General features: G+C 39.2%; 1 protein-coding gene across 2 annotated transcripts in view; it reads left to right on the forward strand.

The window, feature by feature from the left end:
- zzef1 (zinc finger, ZZ-type with EF hand domain 1) overlaps positions 1-24,688 on the forward strand; it is a 36,396-nt gene that overhangs the window by 6,918 nt on the left and 4,790 nt on the right. Inside the window, exons 12-52 of one of the 2 annotated variants that reach the window (XM_042724105.1) lie at positions 36-141; positions 596-814; positions 960-1,030; positions 1,490-1,686; positions 2,210-2,343; positions 2,436-2,506; positions 2,593-2,707; positions 3,515-3,674; positions 4,565-4,686; positions 4,791-4,913; positions 5,118-5,287; positions 5,419-5,500; positions 5,703-5,904; positions 6,133-6,275; positions 6,381-6,624; positions 6,848-6,927; positions 7,011-7,101; positions 7,193-7,700; positions 8,679-8,843; positions 9,138-9,257; positions 9,392-9,553; positions 10,094-10,223; positions 10,712-10,850; positions 11,056-11,221; positions 11,708-11,970; positions 12,184-12,353; positions 12,498-12,639; positions 12,828-13,000; positions 13,350-13,630; positions 14,028-14,202; positions 14,339-14,471; positions 15,066-15,289; positions 15,554-15,871; positions 16,073-16,173; positions 16,446-16,581; positions 16,665-17,024; positions 17,253-17,396; positions 17,486-17,654; positions 18,192-18,290; positions 19,808-19,973; positions 20,658-20,808. In XM_042724105.1, the coding sequence (XP_042580039.1) occupies positions 36-141; positions 596-814; positions 960-1,030; positions 1,490-1,686; positions 2,210-2,343; positions 2,436-2,506; positions 2,593-2,707; positions 3,515-3,674; positions 4,565-4,686; positions 4,791-4,913; positions 5,118-5,287; positions 5,419-5,500; positions 5,703-5,904; positions 6,133-6,275; positions 6,381-6,624; positions 6,848-6,927; positions 7,011-7,101; positions 7,193-7,700; positions 8,679-8,843; positions 9,138-9,257; positions 9,392-9,553; positions 10,094-10,223; positions 10,712-10,850; positions 11,056-11,221; positions 11,708-11,970; positions 12,184-12,353; positions 12,498-12,639; positions 12,828-13,000; positions 13,350-13,630; positions 14,028-14,202; positions 14,339-14,471; positions 15,066-15,289; positions 15,554-15,871; positions 16,073-16,173; positions 16,446-16,581; positions 16,665-17,024; positions 17,253-17,396; positions 17,486-17,654; positions 18,192-18,290; positions 19,808-19,973; positions 20,658-20,808 (6,925 nt within the window). Of the gene's footprint in view, positions 1-35; positions 142-595; positions 815-938; positions 1,031-1,489; positions 1,687-2,209; positions 2,344-2,435; positions 2,507-2,592; positions 2,708-3,514; positions 3,675-4,564; positions 4,687-4,790; positions 4,914-5,117; positions 5,288-5,418; positions 5,501-5,702; positions 5,905-6,132; positions 6,276-6,380; positions 6,625-6,847; positions 6,928-7,010; positions 7,102-7,192; positions 7,701-8,678; positions 8,844-9,137; positions 9,258-9,391; positions 9,554-10,093; positions 10,224-10,711; positions 10,851-11,055; positions 11,222-11,707; positions 11,971-12,183; positions 12,354-12,497; positions 12,640-12,827; positions 13,001-13,349; positions 13,631-14,027; positions 14,203-14,338; positions 14,472-15,065; positions 15,290-15,553; positions 15,872-16,072; positions 16,174-16,445; positions 16,582-16,664; positions 17,025-17,252; positions 17,397-17,485; positions 17,655-18,191; positions 18,291-19,807; positions 19,974-20,657; positions 20,809-24,688 lie in introns of both variants that reach the window. The other variant, XM_042724104.1, reaches the window with a different exon arrangement.

Genomic DNA, 24,688 nt, shown 5'->3' on the forward strand with positions numbered 1-24,688 from the left:
TGTATTACATTCACAAACAAACACACACAATCTAGCACAAGGATACCAGAGACCAGTGAGGACGAGCCCATTGGCTGGTTTGAGGTGGAGGAGGACTGGAACGACGTGGAGCTCAAGCTGCAACAATGCAGAGTGTCAAAAGTATGGATTCTTTCTTTCTTTCTTTGAAAGTTTGCTTCTGACATCAATCGAAAATCAAAAACAGTATGTTATTAACTCTGGGAGTTTGTCCACCTACTAAAGTTCTCCTTTTTCAGACTAAATATAACAGTACAAAAAAAAATTAACAGTTTTTGCAGAATTGTTTTTAAATGCTTTAAAAGCGCAATGAAATGAAAGTAGTAACAGATCATTTCTTCTGTATCATGATGAAGATCTGAGTGAAATTGACTATCGGAAAAGAAATGTAGGGTTTAATCCATCAGTCGTTGATTCAATGGAGACAGATCTTAATGTCTACTTGCAGTTGATCATTTCACGCACAAGTCTGTCATTTTGATATTTTAAGGAAATATCCTAAATTCTGAAAAATCATTTAAAACAATTGTAACACAGACTTGATTAACAGCTATTCTTTTTGTCTCTCTGTGTGTAGTTTCTGATGGTGAAGTTCCTGTGTGCCAGGCAGGACACAGCAGAGCGGTTGGGGGTTCAGCAGATGAGTTTCAGTGGTTATTTGTGTCCAGACTCAGAGCGGCTGGAGGATGTGAATGACCTGAGCACTCAGGCCGAGGGGAGCGTTTCAGGCCTGGTTACGGGTCTCGCGCTCATGAAGAAAACCCTTTATTTCATCCAGCAGCTCACCAGAGATATGGTACACCCAGCAAATGTCCTCTTGCAACTGACCTAATTCATTAAAATACAACTTTGAAATTCGTAATGCCTTTTTTCAGTGCCTTTCTAAAGAGAGCTGTATAAACCCTGAGCCTGTGTTACAGGATGTGTCTCTGTCCAAGCAGAGGTCCCTGCTGGACTTCAGTGACCTCAGCCTGCTGCTGTTCTGGGACTTCTACCGCAAACTCAGATCTATGTGAGTAAAGCTGTAATGAGAATTTGTTTATATTAAGATGTGCATGGATTTTATTTGAAATGGTTTATAAATAGGATAGTTAGTTTATATAGTTTATAAAATAGTTTAGACTTTGACATTTAGAGTATTGTGGCCTTGTCCATGTAAAATCACACTACTTTTTAAAAGTTTGGGGTCAAAAGAATGATCTTATTCTTACCAAGGGTGCATTTAATTGATCATAAGTACAGTAACACAGTAACATTGAGAAATATCATTACAATTTAAAATAACTATTCTATTTTTAATATTCTTCGAGATTTTATTTATTTCAGCAGCCATTACTCCAGTCTTCATTGTCACATGATTCTTCAGAAACCATTCTAATATTATGATTTGGTGAAAAATTTCTTATGAACTAAGGCGGGTAAAATGTGTTTAAAAATGATATTTTCCAATGTCTGCCATGTACACTTTCAGTGAGGGAGAGGAGGCCATAAAGACAAGAGTTCTCCTGCTTCAGCTGCTCCAGAACTGCTTCCCAATGCTGCCCAGCCTGACAGAGTCTCAGTCGTCAGACATCACAGCCTCAGCTTCAGCATCAGCGTCACCCTCAGCCAGCACAGACGTGGATCCTGCAGAAGCTGTCGGAGAGCTCTACAGTCACTTGTGTGGAGGTAAGACTCACACACTGCTCTGTATGACTCAATGGCATGACTGTGGCAAATCGAGACACACTTCAGTGGTTTGTTTGTAATGCCTTGCTGCTGTATAGCATGTACAGTTTGATTTTGTGTTTGTGAAGAACTGCTGGAAACCAGCTGTGCGAACAAGCAGTGCAGTACAGAACATGAAACATAAATAATGATCTGTTGGAACAGCGTTTAAGCTGAAGTAGACGTTTGTAGCTGCTCTCAATGTGCTTCCATTGTAGGAAACATTACTGATCAAATGTTTGGAGTCTGTATTTTTAAAGGGTTTTTACAGAAGTCTCATATGTTTACCAAGGTTGTATTTATTTAATCTAGAATACAGTAAAAGTTGTAATATTGTAAAATATTACTTAAATTTAAAATAACAGTGAAAACACATTATGACATCTTTAAAACATTCAGTTAAATTGGTAAAAAGCCATATAATAATGCCATTGTATCTTGCTTGGTGCTTGAGAGAATAAGCCAGAGTTTTTGTGCTGTGTAGTGGTGGATGGACCTGAAGGACAGACTGCAGTGGAGAAAGCTCTGAGAAAAGAAGCTGTGAAAGCCATCCTCAGTGGAGCTGCCATTTTCTTCCCTGACAAACAGAGCCGGAGGGACAAACTCTTTCACATGATGGTAAGACTATGAGGGTGTACTTGCCTTGGCTGAATATTGTTACTGAATTGCTATTGTATGAGATTTTTTGTTGTTGTTGCTGCTTTTCTCAGAAAAACATAACTGAAGAAAATCAGCCAGAGTCTGTTAAACTGACATTTGAGTCTCTCTGCAGTTACTTCAGGTATTAAACTCCTCCCTTTAAACTAGTACTCGTTTTTTTTGTCTTGTTAAAATGTATAGCTTACTTGCAGTAATCTGTGTTTGCAGCGATCAGGACCCGAAAGGTCTCCTCTTGCTGCCCCCTAAAGGAGCCCCATCTGACTTTGACATCACACCTGTGCTGACCGTCATGGACATGCTGCTCATTGTGGCCACTAGAGAGGTATGTCTGCCCCATGCTGGCAGCCAACCTCATCTGGTCACTCCTTCTCACATAAGCCCCTTTCACACTGCAAGTTGGACCCGGAAAATTGCCAGAACATTTCCGGGTCGTCTTCTGTGTGAACGCAAACACATCCCAGGATTGATTCCGGGATTAATCCCGGGTCAGGGACCTAGTAACATTGCCGGGTTCAGTCCCAGAACGAGCTCTGTGTGAACAAAAGCCAGAACTAATGCCGTAAAGGGTGTGTCGTAGTGATGACGCACATTATCGCGTGACTCTTTACGGCAGGGATAGGCAACTTCGGTCCTGGAGGGCCACTGTCCTGCAGAGTTTAGCTCCAACCCTAATTAAACACACCTGAACAAGGCAATCAGTGTTTTCGGGATTACTAGATAGATACAGGCAGGTGAGTTTTTATGAGGGCTGAAGCTAAACTCTGCAGGATAGTGGCCCTCCAGGACCGGAGTTGCCTATCCCTGCTTTACGGGCTGTGTGTGAACACACACACATATTCCAGGTAATCACTGGCAGTGTGAAAGTGCAAAATCTAGCGACCCGGGAACAATTGCCAGGACACATTACCTGTGTATTTTCCGGAATCGCAGTGTGAAAGGGGCGATATATAAGCATCTGCAAATAGCTGACACATACTTTAGATGTTTACATTGTGCATTAACATGTGTTAGCTGACACCTCATATTGTAATGCATTGCGTGACAACTCACTAATAGTTTTCCCTTGTCTAGCTTTATAAAGAGGAATGTGATGTTGATCCAAGTAAAATGCCCCTCTCCTTTTCTTTAGTGTGAGGTGTTGATGTTGGATTCCAGAGGAGGGTCCATTTGGAAGGTCTTGCTGTCTCTGTTCTGGGCTTTACAGGGCAGCCTTCTGTCCTGGTGCTTCCTGCAGCTCAAAGGAGGAACGGCCACCTCTACTGATCTGGCCAGGGAAATCCTGCTGAAATGTAAGTGTGCTTTTCTTGGTTTTTCAGTCTGCTTTTATAGAGCCCTTCAAAATACATTATGGTGAAAAATACGAGACCACTTGTTAAAATTCTTATATTCTGTGGTAAAAGTATATATTAAATATTTAATGCCTTTTTCATTTTCAACAACAGTTACAAAGCTGAATTTAAGAATTAACATTCGGCACTTAAGTGGTATGTGTTTGTTTAAAATCTGATTAGGAGAAAGTTTGAAAGAGCATCTTGAGAAATTTTAAGTTTCAAGTTTGATTTCTAGTTTTTCAGTGGTCTCTGGTCTCTATAAAGATGTATTCCAGCTCTGTGTGTTTTTGATTCAGATATTTGTTCTGTAAAACAGCAAATGGTTGTAGCTACACATGACGGAACATAACATAGGCACTTTTTTAATGAAACACTTTTATTCAGTAAGAATGCATTAAAAGTGACATTAATAATTTAAATTTATAAACATGTATAATGTTACAAGAGATCTTCTAAATGCTGTTCTTTGTACATTTCTGTTATCGGAGAATCCTGAGTGAGTATGCTTTTCACACATATATTAAGCAGCACAACTCTTTGATAATAATCAGAAGTGTACCAAACCAGCATATTAGAATCATTTCTGAAGGAGCATGTGACACTGAAGACTCAGCTTTGCCTTCACAGGAATAAATTACATTTTAAAATATATTAAAATACAAAACAATTAATTTATATTGTATGCTTTTGCTATATTACTATTTCTACTGTTTTTTTTTTTTTTTTTGATCAGATAAATGCAGCCTTGCCAAAAAAAATTACAGACCCCATACTTTTGAACAGTAGTGATTATTTGCGGAAGTCTGACAAAGTGTGAATATATCTGTATTGTTTCTCTTGGATATTAGATGTGGAACAGTTCCTGTCAGGTACCAGAGACATACTGAGTCCTCTTATTAAGCGCTTCTCTGGAGCTGACATCATAGAGAAACTCAGTGGATCCATTCTTGCCATGGCAACAAGACAGCTGGTAGCAGACCACTTTATCCCACTAAATCTTTGTAATTATTCATTTATTTATTTATGCTTCTGTATGCATGTATATATTAAGTGTGGATTGTGTGCTGTTGTTAGACAATCTTCCTGCTGGAGCTGTGCGCTCTGGATATTCCTCACTGTGTGCTGCTCAAGAGATTCTATCCTCTGGCAGACCTGCTCAAGAAGCTGTCTAATGATACAGAGGACATCTTCTCTAAGGTCAGTTCACTCTGTGTCTTAAACATTTCGACACGTTCAAGTTAGAATAAATAGAATGAAAATGACTGAAAGCTAATCTAAAGGAGTATTTCATTTGGGTTTTCTACATACAAATGAAAAAGTAAGATAACCAAGCCACTAATAACTGAATGACAGTTGGTAAGAATAATGCATTTATCAGTTTTTATCCCTGTGTGTTTGTAGGTTGATATGGAGGGCTGTCAGCAGACTCAGCAGCCTGTTGTATTAAGGACGTGGCATATGGAGTCACCTCATAACTATGAGAACAGCAGACACGAGAACACCGTCTTTGTCTGTCCTGGTGCCACATCCTTTGAGGTGGAGTTTGATGAACGTTGTGAAACAGAGAAAAGGTGTGAAGAGCTTATTCTACAGTTCTACTGCCACCTTCTGGTGAAAACAGGAATCAAACTCACACTTTTCCTGTTACAGATACATAAATTTTATATCTACAATAAATTGGGTGTTTTTTTTTTTTTGGTAGGTATGACTATCTGGAATTCACTGATGCTAGGGGAGGAAAAGTGCGATATGATATGAAGGTCGGCACGGAGAAATGGCCAAAGGTACAAAAGCAGCTTACTGTACTATTTTAACTATAGTTGTCTGCCAAATGTGTTAATTATGTAATTATATTAAGGATAATTTGTTAAAATCAGAGCAATTCATTTTAGCCTTTGCTTGAATGTAAATCCATTTTTGTTATATCTTGAAGAAGAATAAAAATAAGTTTTATGTGTAATAAATCATGCTTTTGTTTTTCTTCAGAAAGTGACGTTTAAAGCGGGTCCACAGCTGCAGTTTCTGTTCCACTCAGACAGCAGTAATAATGAATGGGGTTACAAGTTCACAGTGACAGCATATGGCCTGCCAGATGTCACCGTGTCCTGGACCTCAGATCTGCAGCTCCTCGTGTCCAGGCTAATGGGCCGTCTGGCCTCCCGCACCATGGCTTTGAAATCACCTTACGGTGTGATGATTGTGTACTTTTGATTATTTCACTGTTAAATTATTTTAAAAAGGCAAATTTCATCCCTTGTATTTAATTTAAATGTCTGTGAAAATAAAAAGTCACAAAAAATATAAAAGGAAAAAAAGTCAATGTATAGCTCGAAATGGAATATAAATATCACAGTATAAATTGCAGTTAGTTGATTTACAATGATGGTTTTGTGTTATGTCTGTCCTCCTCTTGAAGAGATCCGTGGTATAAAAGAGTTGCCTGCAGGCTTGATGAACCATGTCCTGTCCTGTCCTCTATGGAAGCCTATGTTCAGACATGGTTTGAGTGGACTTCCTGGAGAAAAGAAATTAGCCCTGGCCAGCTCAGACACTGACCAGGTGAGAGTACTTGGATTGTGACTTTATGTGTGCGTTTCAGTCCAAAAAAAAAGTTAGAAAAAAAATCGAATCATGTTTGTTTGTCTTGTGCTATTTGTTCTGCAGGAAGAGCCAGCTCCTTTGGGAGATGAATTGGTGGAATTCCTTAAGGACTTTGCCTGCTGGGATCCTTTGCAGGATTCTTCTGATGGGAGGACGGAGTTACTGAGGGCCCTTTTGTTGACCTGCAAGAAGCAGCCAATCAGGAACGAGATCGCTGCAAGCTCAAAAGTGGACCAGGCTGTGAACGCCACCTGGGCGGCCATGGTGTATCACACACCAGCACTTCACCACAGTCTTAGGAGCTTTGGTAATTAAATACATTTTAAGAGTTTCATACAGTTTCAAGAGAGCAAACACTAATTTGGTTAATGATTGATTTTACTTCATAATATTTCACATTGCTTCATAATCCTAAACCATCAAAACCTTGACCCCTTGGTACAGATAGTATTTAATCTGTTTCTGTAAGATGAACAGGACAGTTTGTCGATCATACATGTCAATTCCCTTTCTTATCTCCTCTGCATTAGTTGCTAAAAATGGCCAGAGCAGTCTTAGCGAGGACCTTCTGCAGGTTTATGCCCTCGCAGATGGCATCAGAATGTGGATGGTAAGTATAGCTTATAATTTTTGGTATTAAAAGAACATAATTTTTTTTTTTTATTAACTTCTTCTTTTGATCCGTTTTGGTAGTTGGAAATGAAACAGCGCTACCTTATGGGTAAAATGAATGGAGTAGAGGAAAAAGAAGATGGACAGAATGAGGTTACAATGGAGTCACTTGGTAAATATTGATGCTATAAATATGCCTTTGATGCAGAGTTTCTTAAACTAATTCTTCTGCATTCTCACTATCTTTTTCACTTTCTTAACAGCTGAAATTTGCATCAGTAGAAGCTTGTTCCTCTTCCAATTCAGTCCGAGTGGTGGAGCCGCTGCACTTCTGGAACAAGAGCCTTCCAGACCAGAAGATGGCACTTGTGCTGGTCCTCTTCTTCGATCGGTTTCCACTTCAGAGGGAGACTTCCAGCCCAGCCCCTCTTTTCCCTCCGTCTCCCAGACCCCTGAAGGAGCAGAAGCAGCGACGCCCCCAGGGGCCAGTCAGCGTGACCAGACGTTCTCCGCACCAGTGGATGCTGGACCATCCAGCAGCATCAGTTCTCAGGGTGCCACGGGCTCCTCAGAAAGTCTTCAGTCTCAAACAGGAGAGCCTCTGTCCCCATTAGCCATCCCCCGTAAAGCACCTTTCAGTCGGGGCCGCTTGAGGCTCCTTTCCTTACGATCTATGGAGGAGCCTCGCATGACTCCGCCTGTTAAAGAGCGCTTCCCGATCCTCAAACACATCCTCAGCTTTATGAAGGACATGGTCATTAATGAGAGCAGGTATGTGAATGACTAGATGTATGATGCTATGATTCAACAGATTTTGATGGATAAGCTTAAAGGGATAGTTCACCCTCATGTTGTTCCAGACCTTTATAAATTTCTTTCTTCTGCTGAACACAAAAGAAGATATTTTGAAGAATGATGGTAACCAAAAAACTGTTGGTCCTCCTTGACTTCCATAGTGTTTTTTCCCCCTTACTATGGAAGTCAGAGGGGACCAGCAACTGTTTGGTTACCAGCGATATCTTTTTTTTTTTTTTTTGATGTTCCACAGAAGAAAGAAGCTCATACAGGTTTGGAACAACATGAGGGTGAGTAGAAGATGACAGAATTCAAATTTGTGGGTGTACTGTCCCTTTAAAGCTATAGTTCAGTTTACTCTCATTCATGTCGTTCTAAACCTTTATAACTTAATGTTACAATGCAACACTGTTCTGGTGTCCTGTTGGCTCTTCCACACAATAAAGGTGAATGGTGACCAGGGCCTCCTAAAGTAATGACCATTATTATAAAAGTAGCCCTTACAACATGTTTGCTTGAAACAATAAAATAGCTTTGTGACTGAAATTACAGCCATTAGTTGCTGAAATATGATGTATGTTTTTGAATAACAGTAAGTATGTTTTGCTGGCTAATAGTGTTTATTTCTTCAAAATAATGTCTCAATGACCCCAAACTTTTGACCAAGGTGTATATGTTTTTAAATGTATTATATATGTATATAACCTGAGTCAAAAGATGATTATTTAGCATTTGGACACTGTCACAAATTTGCTTATTTGATGAGTGACTTGGTGCTGAATCTTTAATATTTCTTATTTTGTTTCATGTTTCTTTTTGTCAACCCCCCCCCAAACTTTCAGTTTATTTCTAGGTTTATTTGTTTATTTCCGGATTTTCAATGTGTACTTGCACATATATATGGTGATCTGTCTCTGACCAGCGGTAATGAAGTGTGTTTCTGTGTGTGTTCAGTGTTCTTCATACTCTGGCTCTGAAGAAGGCCCAGGCTCTGAGTGTGTGTGAGGTGCTGGAGCTCGTCCAGCAGTGTATACTCACACTGGGGAAACCGCACCTCTTCCAGGCACCCTGTATATTGTTTCTCCAGGAACTCTTAGCGTGTCAGAAAGATATCACCAAGTATGTTATCTAAAACAGTGGTTCTCGAACCTGTCCTGGGGACCCCACAACCACTGCACATTTTGTATCTCTCCCTCATAGGCCACACCCAATTCAAGCCTTGGAGACTCTACTAATGAGCTGAAGAGTTCAATCTAGTGTGTTTAGTGAGGGAGGTGTAAAAATTTTGCAGTGGTTGGGAGTCCCCAGGAAGGGTTTGAGAGCCACTGATCTAAAAAATCATTTCATGTCATACTAATATCTGGCTACTGTCCTAATATTATTATTTTAACTCAACCTGTCTGTCTTTCTCAGTTACTTTTCTCAGTTGGTGGGCAGCGGGCAGGAGATGAGGGAGCTGGTCAGACACTCGTATCATCTGCTGGTTCTCATGCTAGTAGAGGCCGTGCAGAGCTTCAATGCACTGAACGATAAGTGGGTTTTTAAATATTGAATGTAAATTATGAAATCCGTGTGCTCTAAAAGTTAGTTACAATAAATATGCTACATAAGGACTGCCAATACATTCTGTGTGTCTTATGTCCATTGTGTGTTCTGTGTGTCCTTAGGGCCCTGCTGCCCGCCCTGTCATGTGTGCAGACATGTCTGCTTCATTTGCTGGATATGAGCTGGGAAGCAGAAGATTTGTCGCTGTTTCTGGACATCAAACTGCCTGATCTTCTGCTCACCATGTCCCAAGAAAACATCAGTGTGCATGATATTGCCATCAGGTATGAGACATGGATCAGAACGCATATGCTGTGCTGGGAATGTAGGGACTTCAGCCTTCAAAAAAAAAAAAAAAAGACAGAAAAATCAACCACCTTGTTGTCAAACACAGTTTTATTTAAATGGGATGTTTACAAAAAAAAAAAGTGTATAACTGTGTTGTTTTGAGTAGCTCATGTTGAATGTGGCTGACATTGTCCCAATACAAATGTAAGGAAAGGTCTGTAATAATATAGATTTTATTTCACTTTATTCTTAAAATTCCCAAGCTTTCTATCATAAATGGGAAGTATCATAAAGACTTCAGTATGAAAGGAGGGCTAAAATGAGGAGAAAGTATCCTTCATTATCATTTGACTTCTAATGTGAAGTTGTTGAAGACATCTTGAGGGCACATTTGGTGAGCTTCGTTGTTGTGATTCTTGTGATATTGACACTCTTAATCTACACTTAATCCTGATCTCACAAACTAAGCTTGAAAGTATCCAGTGTTTCATTTGGCTTCTCATCTGTCATTTTCTCCATGTGACATGATGGTGTAGCCAGTGGACGGAGGAGGATGAGATCACTGACTACGAGAGGAACTCTGAATGGATGGATGAGTGTTTGGATGGCATGTTTGAGAAATGGTTTGACAAGATCAGCCAGGTCTCAGTGGAGGACAAGAGAAAGGTACAGATATCAAATCAAATAAATGCTTTACTGGGAAACAAAACCGTTGCTCACAATTTGTTTTTCGATAATGGAGACAGTTAAATAAGAAGACAGTCGAATTAACACAAAAACTAACTTTGGGTGGAGTCACAGCATTATTATGCATGTAATGTTTCTGAATGTATACCTGTGAACCTTCTTGCGTCACGATTTAATGTTTAATCTGTGCAAACACATGCAAATGTCAGCACCCATCATTGCATAAACATAAGACAGTCACTTTATTCAGGTAGAACAAATATTTGGATTGGATTTGCTTAGTCTTTTGTTAGTCAGGCTAGTTGAGAAGTGAACAGTGTTTTTTGCTCTCTGCAAAAGCACAGATAGATTTGACATATTCAGACACCAGTTACTGCAAACAGCCCTCAAAATAATGTTGTTTGCAAAGAACCCCATAGGATATTGTGCAGTTTTGGTGCTCTTTCACTAACTTTTGATCTTTGCAGATGCACATGTTCATTGCACGCTACTGCGACCTGCTAAATGTGGAGATTTCATGTGACGGCTGTGAACGGATCGCACCGTGGCATCGCTACCGGTGCCTGCAGTGTACAGATATGGACCTGTGCAAGACCTGCTTCCTCAGTGAGTCGCACCATCACAGTCAGCAGTGGCTTACACCATAATGAAGCCAAAACTAAATGTTAATCAAACACTATTTCCCTTTTTTATTGCATTCACATTAAGTTAGGGTTAGGCATTACACAAATAATTTATCGCAGCAGTATATTTCTGACACACTTGATAAGTTGGAGTACGTGTATTGAAATGCTCTGTTCTCCTGGTTCAGGTGGTGCTAAACCAGAAGGCCATGAGGATGACCATGAGATGGTGAATATGGAGTATGCCTGTGACCACTGCCAGGGCCTTATCGTGGGCAGCAGGATTAACTGTAATGTCTGTGAGGACTTCGATCTCTGCTTTGGCTGTTATAATGCCAAAAAATACCCAGACAGGTAATACACGTGAGAAGATCACTAAAGGCAACTACACAATGAACATGAAAATATAAAATATTTGCTAACAGTTTTTTAAACCAAAATTAATCCACATCAAATCATACATTTTAATCAATTTATGACACAAGAAAAACTGGATACCTCAATTGGATGAGTGAATTTCAGATCTGGTTATTTAAAGATGCAAATCCTTCTTTATTTTTATATATATATATTTATAGATAGATAGATAGATAGATAGATAGATAAAAAATACTTTGTTGTTGTTTTTGTTTTTACACACAAACACACACATACATATACATATATATATATATATATATATATATATATATATATATATATACAATTTTATTGAGTAATAAGGTTCAGTGGCAAAACTATTCATTATTATTATTATTCTCTTCTTTTGTTCTCTTCTTTTGTTTATTATTATTATTATTATTTATTATTATTATTATTAATTTTTTCCTCTACTTCCAGCCATCTGCCCACCCACCGTATCACAGTGTACCCTATGGTCACCATTCGCATCAGTGACCGCCACAGACTCATTCAGCCCTATATACATAACTACTCCTGGCTTCTCTTTGCCGCACTCGCCCTGTTCACATCCGAGCTGATCAGCGAGAGAGCACAGGATGGAGAGCCTTTGAATGATGTCACGCTCGGTTACGCTAGGGCACTGCAAACCCACTGCTCTGACATCATCAATGATTGTCTGCTGAAGGGACAGACTGGGAAAGGTAATCAGTATATCTGAATGCACCTGATCTATTAAGAATTAAGTTGTGTGTGTGTGTGTGTGTGTGTGTGTGTGTGTGTGTGTGTGTGTGTGTGTGTGTGTGTGTGTGTGTGTGTGTGTGTGTGTGTGTGTGTGTGTGTGTGTGTGTGTTAATTAGAAATGAAAGTCTTGGTTGAGGTGTCTGTATAATCAGGGTTGCTGTTGTTTCCTGTAGGTCTGCGAGCCTCTGCCCTGCTGTCACTGCTTTCTTCAAACGAATCAGCCACTGAGAGTGAACTGTGTCCTGCGACGGCTGGTTCTTTTCAGGACATCAGCAGCACAGACACCTCTTCACTTCCCAGCAGCACTACAGCTATCTGCTCCCCATCGCTACCTACAGACAGAGTCAGTACTTTACTGAAGCTTTTTGCCTTTATATTTTTTAAGTATGTGACTAAAATCCCCTGGTTATAGCTAACAACAGTCTGATAAACACACTTCTGTGTAACTCTTTTTATAATAATCCTTGTTTTTATTCCTATTCATAAGAAACCACAAAAGCAGGAGCCAGAAATAGAAGGGGATGAGAAGAGAAGGAGGAAGCTTGTCTCTCAAGATACGTCAGACTCATCCAGTGTAAGTCAGACACCCTCTGTGTCTAGTGAAGACACACTGTCCCCTGGAGTCAGAGGTGAGCCTGTCTCTTAATACCCTTCAGTTATCAAGGAGATGTATAATATCTTTATGTAGTCAGTTATTTGTTGCTTTTGAACGTCTCGTGGGATTTAATGGAAGACAACAGGACATAGAAGGTGTAAATGGGTACAAAAACGGCAAAGTACAGATGTTAAAATGTATTTTATCTTTTTTTCACCTCAGTTTCAGAGTCAAGTGGAGATACTATCACATCTCCTACCTCAGAGAACATGGACGCATGTAAGGACCAGGAGGAAAAGACAGCCCGGGGGCCACTACAGGAACATGTGTTTGCCGAATGCTCCAGAGAGAGAATTCTGGGATTGTTGGCAGCCATGTTGCCTGCAACCAAACAGGTAACAACAAAGATTCCAGTTTAATTTGTAGTGCAACGATGCCAGGTTTTTACAACAAAGCCCGCCCAATTGCTACTCAAAACTAGCCCAAAGGCATTTCAAGGGGTAAAATACACTTTTTTTGGCGAGGTTCCCCTGGCAAAATTTGTATTGCAAAACATCCCGCAGCAACAGTATTAAAGTAGCCCAATTCTGTGGGAAAACCCATTCATAGTGATAGGCTTTTGGTTTCAGAAAATGTTTAATTTGTAACCTGAAATGAAGCCAGTTCAACAACCTATTTTTTTTGTCTCGCATTCACATCCAAGAAACACAGAATATGCTAATATACACATTTTATCCTGTACAGGGCAGCTCACTATCTTTGTCCAGCCTGAGTCCCATCCTGCCACTGCTGTTCAGAGTGGTCATCTCCAACGCCGGCTGCCTGAATGAAACATACCACCTGACACTAGGCCTCCTGGGACAGCTTCTATTAAGGATCTCTCCTGAGGAAGCGGATGCAGCTGTGGCAGAGGCACTGACAGACAAATTTGAGTTACTTACCTTCGGAGATGGAGCAGCGCTTGATGTTCCTGGCTGGAAGACCACTCAATTGCTCTTCAGTCTGGGAGCAGTGTGTCTAGACAGGTAGTGTGATTGGATGTGTAACATATGGTTAAACATAATGTGTTTTAGAGGCTCCGAGGGTAAATTTTTTTTAAAATAAATTTGTACTTTTATTTGACAAGGATGCATTTTTCAGGCATTTAAAATGTTAAAACGTAAGTAATGAATAATGGCTAAGTAGCACAGCTGTTTTCAACATTGATGATGTTTTGGGGCACCAAATCATCATAATAGAATTAATCTTTTTATTTTTTGTAGATCATGTGACCTAAAATTTTTGTATTGTAATGCGGGAGGGACAGTCAAACATTTAGCTGAACTTTACCTCTACAGCTTTTAGTATTTTTAATTAAAACATTTTCAGTTTTTTCACGAAACAGTAAGTCTGTGTCCATCACCTGTGTTTTCATTACAACAGTCGTATCGGTCTGGATTGGGCGTGCTCCGTGGCGGATATCTTGCAAAACCTGAATATTTCTTCTCAGTGGTGTGCTGTTGTGGCAGCGTTCACTGATCACTGCATCCAGCAGTTACCACAGCAACTCAAGAGAACCAACCTCTTTACATTACTGGTGCTTGTGGGATTCCCCGAGGTATGAACCATGATGTCACACGTGCATGCTCTAACACGCTTAATATAGGCCTGTATGAAGTTATGAGATGCCATCTGTAGTCAAGACTCATCTGAGCCATTATGACATTTTGAAAGAGCTGTGTGTCTGTTATTAGGTGCTGTGTATGGGGACTCAGGCTGTATTCATCGATAATGCCAACGAACTACACAACGTGATTCTGCTCAAGCACTTCACTGAGAAGAACAGAGCTGCTGTGGCAGACGTCAAGACTCGTAAGAGGAGAACAGGTGAGAGAAGATCTGTCAGCGGGTTCTTCACACTGCACACACTCATCTCTCAAATGTTCTCAGCTGTGAAAATACCACTGCTGGCAGCCCTGAGCTGCATGAGTCTTTCTAAAGTCTCAGACTGTCATTTACATTTCAACCCACCTTCATTTGCAAAGGGTGTGTCAGCTTTACTTACCTTGTTGCTCAGGTTTAACAGATGGTTTTTGTATGAAGGTACTTCTTAAGTTAACTTACTGGCTTCTAAAGCTTCAAAGAGCAAATATTTGATGATATTTGATGACCACTATTTCTCATTAGTAAAACAATCATATGCTAAAAACAATAATATTGTAAGTAATGTGTTGTGATCGAACTGGCTTTTAAATTTGAGTTCTTTCAGTCAACCACCAAAAATATGTAGGATTAGTAGTCATAATGATTAGCCCCTCACTACTACCTTCAGAAATTAAACTGATGAGGACATTTCAGTAGACAGGATGCCATTCAATTGAGCCTCATTTAGTGGCTGCTTTGAGGAAATACTCGATGTCACTCAAATACTAAAACAAAAAAGTGCATTAATGCATTTCTATTTTCTACTTTTTCTCTCAGTGAAAGACTACCAGTTAGTCCAGGCACATGAGAGCAGCAGCAGGAATGATGCAGAGTCTTATGAGGTGTCCCCGACCTCCGCTCACTTGAGCCGCTACCTGATGAACTTCACCTCTATTGTGAGTCACCTACTGCAGGTCGGGGTGGAGAGCAGCGCCCAAGATGCTGTGGAGGCCACCTGGGTGCTCTCTCTCGCTCTTAAAGGACTCTACAACACTCTCAAGGTATTCACCTCACACCTGCCCTTGTGTCCATGTCACTTGTGACATATTTTGCTTGAAAAGTATGTTGTGCTATCTTTCTTTGAAATAAATGCTTAGTTTTGATATTCTGTGTGTTATATATTCTATTTATTTATATTTGATCTAATGCAATGTTTAGATGTTAATTATGACTTTAGTTTCCAAATATGTTTTGGGGCCATTACATAAATGCATAAAAAAATTAAACAAGTCATGATTGTGTTGATTTTCCTCTATTTCTTGCAGAAACATGGGGTGGATCAAGCCCAAGAGGCCATCCAGGGCTCTGGCCTGATGCAGCTTCTGGTCCGTAAGTGCAGCAAGGGCACAGGCTTCAGCAAGATGTGGCTTTTGCGAGACCTAGAGATCCTCTCCATCATGCTTTATTCCTCCAAACGAGAGATCCACTCCATGGCAGAGGACACAGACACCGAGACAGACGGAGAGAAGGAGAGAGAGAAAGAGCATGACTCGGATCACTCCAGCTGCTGCGCTGATGATGCCGATCCAAACAGACCGGATCCACTGGAAGGACTGGATGAAGAGACAAAGATCTGTTTCCAGGTCAGGCTTCAGACACACATCTGCTGTCAGTGGGTCTTTTTCAGCTCTCTTGCAGCAGTTTGGTCTAGAATGATCAGATTGATTGAGAGTTGTAATTGGAACTGGTGCAATAAAGGGGGCAGATAATTCAATGTACTGGAATGTAGGGACGAGTGTGTAGAGGAACATTTATTAGAGCTCTCATGTTTGTCTTGCTGTTAGATTACCCATGATGCTCTTAATGCCCCACTGCACATCTTGAGAGCCATGTATGAGCTCCAGATGAAGAGAACTGATTCTTTCTTCCTCGAGGTGCAGAAGAGGTGAGTTACACTTTTGAATTATCATTTCATTTACATAGTCAAGGTTTAGAATTTATTTCGAGGAATGTACATGCATCTGTACATTTCATATTTTTTTTAAAAATCTTAAGATAGCATCATCAATTTGCTAAAGAGCTTGCATTTTCTGTGTAAGCTTATGAACAAAATTGCAAATAAACCTTGTATTTCTCAACTGTATAAAATTAATTCAAAGACTTTATCTCAAATAATCCTCTTTTTTTTTTTTTTTTTTTTAACATATCATATCTCAGGTTTGATGGTGACGCTATAAAAACCGACGAGACTATTCGTACACTGGCACAGAAGTGGCAACCATCTAAAAGACCTCGTTCTGAGGAAAGAAGTACCAAGGCTGTAGATACTGATATTATCATTGTGCCCTGTGTGGTAAGACTAAGTTTAAAATTAAACATATTCCTTTTTGTGATCCAAAGATAACGTTAATTCGCTCTATTTTCTTTGACAATCAGTCTAAACCCACCCGGTGTGATCGAGCCACCGAAGAAACCAATGTCGTCACACAGAAACTCATCACCAACACAGAGAGCGACCTCCAGCTGAGTTATGCCAAACAGCGGCGCACCAAAAGCTCGGCTCTGCTGCATAAAGAGCTGGATGCTCGCAGTAACAAAGCAGTGCGACAGTACCTTTTCAAAGTGAATGAAGCCATTGCTATTCTATACGCACGTCACGTGTTGGCGACGCTGCTGGCCGACTGGCCTTCTGACACTCCCATCAGAGAGGAAGACCTGGAGCTGAGCGGAGCTTCTCACATGGCCTACATACTGGATATGCTCATGCAACTAGAGGAGAGACCGATGTGGGAGAAGGTGAGAAGGGGAAGGAGTGTGTGGATTTATAGTCAGGATTTTGGGAACATTTACAGGCCAGAATTTTTTTTTAATTCTGGCCATGAAACTATACTTTGCTTTTTTTTAAATATTTTTATTTATTGTATAATAAATATTTAATAAGAATATAAATAAATTAAAAGCCATTCAACTAAATCAAATTAGATTGTTGGTATGCATATAATTCATCCACATGATGGATCTCAGATCTTGCAGAAGGTTCTGAGGGGCTGCAGCCAGAGCATGCTGGGTAATCTGTCGCTGACAGCATGTCAGTTTATGGAGGAGCCAGGAATGGCTGTGCAGGTCCGTGATTCCAAGCACCCCTACGACAACAACACTAACTTTGAGGTATGAATTGCATTTTCTTTTACACCAAATCGCTTTATCATAGTTGCATTTTCCTGCTCCACTCCATGTCATTATTTGCGTTGTCTCAGGATAAGGTGCACATCCCTGGAGCCATCTTCCTGTCTGTGAAGTTCGACTCTCGCTGTCACACAGAGGAAGGATGTGATGAGCTCCTTATGGCCAGCAGCGGTGACTTCCTGCAGGACCTGCACACTTTCAGTGGTTCTCACCAGAAATGGACCGACTTTGAGATTCCAGGTGAGAATTTGAGAAAGTGGCATGTTTAAATGATATTTGTTTATAAATAAATCATAAAGGACTGGTGTTTGCTTTGTTTAGACTCCAGTTGCAGGAAATGTTGTAGAGAAATCTGTTTTTAAATCCAGTTAAATATCATACTGACTTTGTATTAAGATTGAAAGCATGTTGTTTTTTAACCTATTGTTATAAATCTGAAGGAGGGCCTTTCCAACAATATAGCATATTATTATAAACAATAATATAAATATTGTTCTATAGCAGTGCTATTGTATTAAACATATTTAATAAAGATCATACACACTTTCTTAAAACACACTTTTCTCTCAGTTCTCACTTCCCCTGGCACTCCTCTGGTTTAAGTGAAATGTGTTAGTCTCTTGAATTTTATGGCCAGTTTAGAAATCCAGGTCAATCTGAAGGGTTCGCAAATTTTTCTTCACATTCGTATATTTGCTGATGTACATCAATTTTCCCTTTGGTGTTAATGATAAATGAACAGGATGTAAGGGTTGTTTTTTCCTCTTTCTCCTCTAGGGGACACTCTCTACTACAGGTTTATATCAGATATGAGTAACACAGAATGGGGCTACAAGTTTACTGTGACTGGTGGCCATCGAGGGCGCTTCCAGACTGGTATGCAGTGTGACATTCCTACAGTCTTTTCTGGTTGCAATGTTAGTGTCCCACTAGCTGGTTTTCAGTTATAAGCTTCATTTGCACAGCTGTTTAAGAATCAGAGGGGGTCTGTGAGCGTTAACAGCCACAGAAACGGTGGCTCTGCCGACCCTGCAGTCATACCTAACACGTTTCAAATGAATTAAGGCAGTTGGTGGGGTAGACTCTCATGGTTTCGGCAGTGACCAATGAGCTAAGGCAAAGCCACAAGTCATAAACGCTGACTGTAAAGTCATGATGATAAAACACTAAAAACTAAAATCAATCATTTTAAATGCTGAATTTAGGCAGCTCAACGTTGTACAGTATGAAATGCTAAAACTTAAAACTATTAAAAATAATTTTCAGTAATTGTAATAAAGCCAAAATAAAATAAGTAAAAATATTAGAAGTACTTACTTCAACTAAAACAAAAGTGCATTAAAGTTAAACAGAAAAAGAAAAAAAATCCAATATAACTGACAATAGCACATAACAAATTTAACTTTAAATATAAACTGAAAACTGAAAATATAAAAGTAATTTAATTCAAAATATTTATAATACAATAAAAGTATGTAAATGTACTAAAATAACACTAAGATGGCATTTAGCAGCATATTAAATTATTAGTGCGCATCAGTGTTATTTTATTATCATTGATAATTATTATAGTTTTTGTTAACAATAGCTATAGTTCCATCCATCTATTTTTATGCCCATTTTGGAATATCGCATAAAAAACGCTGGATGGAAACGCATAAAAAGTTTTGTGCACATTTGAGTAGGATAAACTTTTTATCCGATAAGAAAAATGTGCATAAACTATGATGGAAACACACTTAGTGATAACCCTGTTGCATGTTGGATGATGGCAAAGGTGATCTAAATGTAAAATTAGGCAAAATAAGCATGAATAAGTTCATAGACTGATACTGATAAATGAAAAAAAATCGATATTGTACTGATATATTTCTCTACGGTAAAGTTTATCCATTACAGAATTCTCATTCACAACCCAGTTGCTCTGATTAGGCCATTCACACACAAGTATTTTATAACACCATTTCACGTGCGAGACGAGTGCGCTGGTCAAAAATGTCTGTCTAGCCCTTGTTTACATAGATTACTAAAACACATTCAGTGTAGACGGGGCCCTTCTGAGCATACTGTACGATTGATCATGTCTGTCAGTACTGGGTGACGAGTAGCTTTGAACTCCTTTCCTGTGTCTCGTCCAGCTTTAATCAAAGAATGAATAGACGTGCACCTCCTGCTCTGTTTCTGATGTTATTATTCTGTAATGGAATATCAAATGGGTTTCTCAGCGCCTCATTTATGGGGTCTGCCAACTCATTTGCTGTTTCACAGATGAGGCTTAAGAGGATAAACAAGAGAAAGCAAGCAGCCCCACTTGTGAATTTATGTATATTCTTCTTGCTTTTACATTCTTTTTCAGTTTGCAAGTTGGCTAATAAATTCACTTTTATGAACAGGGTTTGAGATCCTGAAGCAGATGCTAGCAAATGAGCAGGCGTTGACTCATCTCCCGCTGGCTGACATCTGGGAGTGGCAGGTGGGCGTGGCCTGTCGGCAAACAGGAAACCAGCGGCTGAAAGCCATTCACCTGCTGCTGCGGCTCCTGCAGTGTCCGTCTCAATGGTGTGTCCCTTCTTACCTTTCTGAAAAGCTTTGACAGCATTTATTAAACCCAACAGAAGGTAGTCAATTTATCCTGCAGTGCTTTAAAGCCACCCCACTATTCTAAAGAAATGAGGCAACAACTTCCTTTCAGAACTTGGTTTGTCAGGTCAGTTCTGCTCTCTGTGGATGGCAGGTGCAACTTGGCCCAGTTTAACAAGCTTCAAGATCTTTCTTCCACTCTGCAACTTTTGTCTGAGTTTAGAAAACCTGAATCAATTTTTCCCCAGAACCACTTCTTGAATGGTTTATATTAACTGCTGCTCATTCATTTGTGTGTTTTGTATTGGCGAGCATTTAGATTTACACAGCGTTTGCATAACGCATCTGATGGTGGCTTTCTGCCTTGATTGTTCCCATGGCAACAAGGTCACATGTCAGGGTGATTTGCATGATTTCCATGGTGTTTGGACACAGTTGCCTCATCATCAGCAGCAGCAGACTGACCGTGTATGAGAGAAATAGAGACATGGACCTGTGGTGTCAGGTTGAGGAATAGCCCATGCAAATGGCCACCTGCCCACCGCAAGGGGAACATTAACCAGGCGAATGAGATGGCCATATAGTTCAAATATGAGTAATGATAAAGCCAAGATCATTTAGAGTGTAATGACCTCACATTTTGATTGTTGTGTGTTAACACAGGGGTTGTGACCTTACACTTCTGCGGCCGCTGTGGCAGCTCTTCACTACTATGGAGAGTGGTTTGATTCAGGACCCCACCAGCATCACAGTCCTCCTTCCTCTCCATCGCGCTCTCACTGAGCTCTTCTTCATCGCTGAAGCCAAGGCCATGGTGAGTGACCATGGTCTTCCTTTATTTAGCATCTATTTTAAGAACATTTGTTAGAAAACATAAAGAATAACAGCAGGAGATCATTAGGTAGAGTGAATAATTCATTTCTTTACACTACTGCTCAAAAATAAATGGTCAGTAAGATTGAATTTAATACTTTTATTCAGTAAGGACACATTAAATTGATCAAAAGTGACACATTTATATTTTAAATAAATACTGTTGTTTTGAACTTTCTATTGATCAAAGAAGCCTAAAAAAGATATTAAGCAGCACAACTGTTTTCAACATTGATAATAATAAGAAATGTTCCTTAAGCACCATACCAGCATATTAAAATGATTTCTGAAGAATCATGTGACACTGAATACTGGAGTTATTATGATGACAATTCAACTTTGCCATAAACCGTAACGTATACGATTTAAGATATATTAAAATAAAGAGTTATTCTAAGTTGTAAGATATTTTAAATTTTAATTATATTGCTGTTTTCACTGAATTTTTGGTCAAATAAATGCAGCTTAAAGGGATACTCCACCCCAAAATGATAATTTTGTCATTAATCACTTACCCTTATGTCGTTCCAAACCCGTAAAAGCTCTGTTCGTATTCGAAACACAATTTAAGATATTTTGGATGAAAACCTGGAGGTTTGAGACTGTCCCATAGACTGCCAAATAAATAACAGTGTCAAGGTCCATAAAAGGTATGAAAGTCGTCGTCAGAATACTCCCATCTGCCATCAGACGTGCAATCTGAGTTATATGAAGCGACGGGAACGTTATGTTTTCATTCATAAGCCAACAGAGGTGTTGAAATCAATAGTCATTTTTAGTTTTATTTAAGATGCATCATGTCTGTGCATTTTTGATAATTAATCTTTATTTGATCATTTATTTTGGTATGTGTTTAGAATTATGCCATATGCCTGCGTAACAGATGTGAATTGCTCTGTTCTTCAGATGGCGATGATTAAAAAAACAAAACAAAAAAACCAATCATTTTAGATGCATTTACTTAAGGTAAATTGACAAAATAAGTCCAGAATTCTGGGTGGGGTCCAATAATTATTTTGTGCTGTCACAAGATGTGATGATATGTGAAAAACTGGACTGGAGAGTATTAAGGTTTTTATTGTTGTGTTTAATGTCAGACTTGATTCAGTCTGAATCACATCAGGGTTTGTGTGAGTATCTGTCAGGGGAACTTTCATCTGCACTGCTCTCTGTTGAGTGTGTATGTATCTGAATGCCAGAGCTTCCGCATTTGTATTCTACACTCACATTCCAAAATAATACACCCACTTAGAAACATACAGGCCTGACATTAACCTTAAGGATTATGTTTACATGGTGTAGCATGCGAGTCTGCAAGACATCAGAATGATAAATTAATAGGATTCGTAATGCTGGTCCTGTTTACCGATGGAGGATCCTCAGCTTAAAACAAGTTTAACTGGATCTCCAGGATAATCTGTTTGCTTGGATCTGTGCAAAAAATTCAAAAACGGTCCAAAATCCAAAAGGCCCACTTAAACAATGTATGAAAGCCAACATAGAGTTTTCTATATTAGTCTTTGTCTAACTCTTTGGTATTTTCTTGTGAATGTACAGTTGCAAAAATCAGTCATTTAATTTATTTAACTACCTTTGCAGTTACTTTTAAACAACTGGTATCAATTTCATTTTTAAGTGTATGTGTGTAGTCATTTTCTCTCATGCATAATAGCAGAGTAATGTTTGACAGCTACAAAGTGACAAAATTTTTGCCAAGGGAAATATTTCACTAAGAAAGTGTGTTTTGCCATATTGCTTAAAAAATAGAGTACACTTCATTTTATATTTTGTTATATAATGCTCAGAAATGTGTGAATACCTAAGAGTTACTTTAGTTTCCAAAAACCAGGCACTAGAGGGCACTAACACATCTCCTTGTGTTCAAAGAAAGCCAAAATATTCTTCAAGGACAGATATAGTCACATACAGTGTTCAGAGAAACACACACATTATGAACATACATTCATTCATTCGAGTAAATGCCTCTCTTTCTTTGAGCCTGTAAATGGGAGGAAAGTTTTTATTACAATACTCTTTCATCCTTAAGCCATAATCCTTTAACAGCCAAGTTGGACATGAATATGAAGTGGTTTGTGTGTGTGTTTGAATGGGATATGTTTAAGTGAGTATTAGTCTCAAGGACTGCCTGGCAAATGGATGAAGTGAGTGTTTTGTGAGGAGTGTTGAGTGATTACACCAGTAGATGCTCAGCACTGTTTGGCCTCATTGTGAAGAGCTTTAATCTCTCCTACAGCCACTGCTCTTCTCAGAACTGACCATAAAGATTTCAGACCTCTCAACAGCCAGATGATCATTCATGACCAATCCATTGTTTATTTTCAGCAAGGCAACGCTAGACAGTGGGGTCAGAACGCTGATCTAATGGGAGGTTGTCAGCATGCATTTGCAAGAGAGTCTCAGAATGTCATTGCTCAGCTGTTGCAGCGTTTGAGTCGGAAATGAAACGGAAAGAAAAAAAAAACAGATAAGTCAGGCTTGTAGTATGTGTAGTATACTCATTACTGCGGGATGATAAAAGCCCCTCCTTCTCAGAGGAAGTGGTTTCAAAAGTGTTCTGACATGACAAAAGCTGCAGCCTCTCCACAGTCTACAGAAAGCTGTGTTAAGAAGTGTTTTGTGATGTCTAGATGTTGTTCGTTTTGGTGTAGAATTGGAGTGCAATCTGACCAGCTTCTGTTAACCCAAAGCATTGTTGACTCCAGTCATGACTCTTTCTACTAAAGTCATCAAGACTGAGCTGGATGCATTTTAAGTGTTTAAAAAAACAATTTACTTAAATGTATTGTCATTCAAGATGTCACTCTCTCCCATCACTGCTTAATGAAAAGACACATTTGTAGGAAAGAAAGTTGTAAGTTCTTGCAAAACGGCTAATTACTCACACACACACACACACACACACACACACACACACACACACACACACACACACACACACACACACATATATATATATATACACACAGTACATGCATATATGAATACTCTGTGTGTGTGTGTGTGTGTGTGTGTGTGTGTGTGTTTGTGTGTGTGTGTGTGTGTGTGTGTGTGTGTGTGTGTGTGAAATCTGTTGTAAAATATTATAGTAAAATATTCTTACAATTTAAAATAGCTGTATCTATTATATTCTCAAATGTAATTCCTGCTGTTGATGGTAAAACTGAATTTTTAGCAGGATTACTCTAGTGTTCTTTGTCACATGATTCTTCAGAAATCATTCTAATATGTTGAATATGTTTTCAATGATGACAAACAATTGTGCTGCTTAATATTTTTGTGGAAACTTTTATGAATAAAAAGGTTTTAAAAAATGGAAATCTTGTGTAACATTATAAATGTGTCACCTTTGGAAACCTTTGATAAATTGAATGTGTCCTTGCTGATTAAAAGTGTTTTTCTTTTTTTTTTTACTGACCCCCAACTTTTGAGTAATCGACAGTACATCATGTAATTTATTCACATAATTTGTTTATTTGCATCCTCTTTCCTTTTAGTAGTGCATTTCAACCAGTATGAGCAAAATAAGGAAGGGCAGCAAAATAAAAATTGATATCTATGTGCAAACTTCCTTTTAAATGTTTAACAACAGTTGCACATCTTTGGTGCTGTACTTGTTCAATTTCCCATTTGTCATTAGCATTCACTTTTCTAGACTAGTGTGCCATCTGGCTGATTCTTGCCAATCTGTGCCTCAGATTGTTGTGTGCCGCTTATACTGTACATATCGTCACAATAGAAAGTTTACCTTGATATGAATGTTGATTTGTTCACTGATGTTTCAGGGTGTAACACAACACAAT

Source organism: Cyprinus carpio, chromosome B5 (genome assembly GCF_018340385.1).
Source record: "Cyprinus carpio isolate SPL01 chromosome B5, ASM1834038v1, whole genome shotgun sequence".
Lineage (NCBI taxonomy): Eukaryota > Metazoa > Chordata > Actinopteri > Cypriniformes > Cyprinidae > Cyprinus > Cyprinus carpio.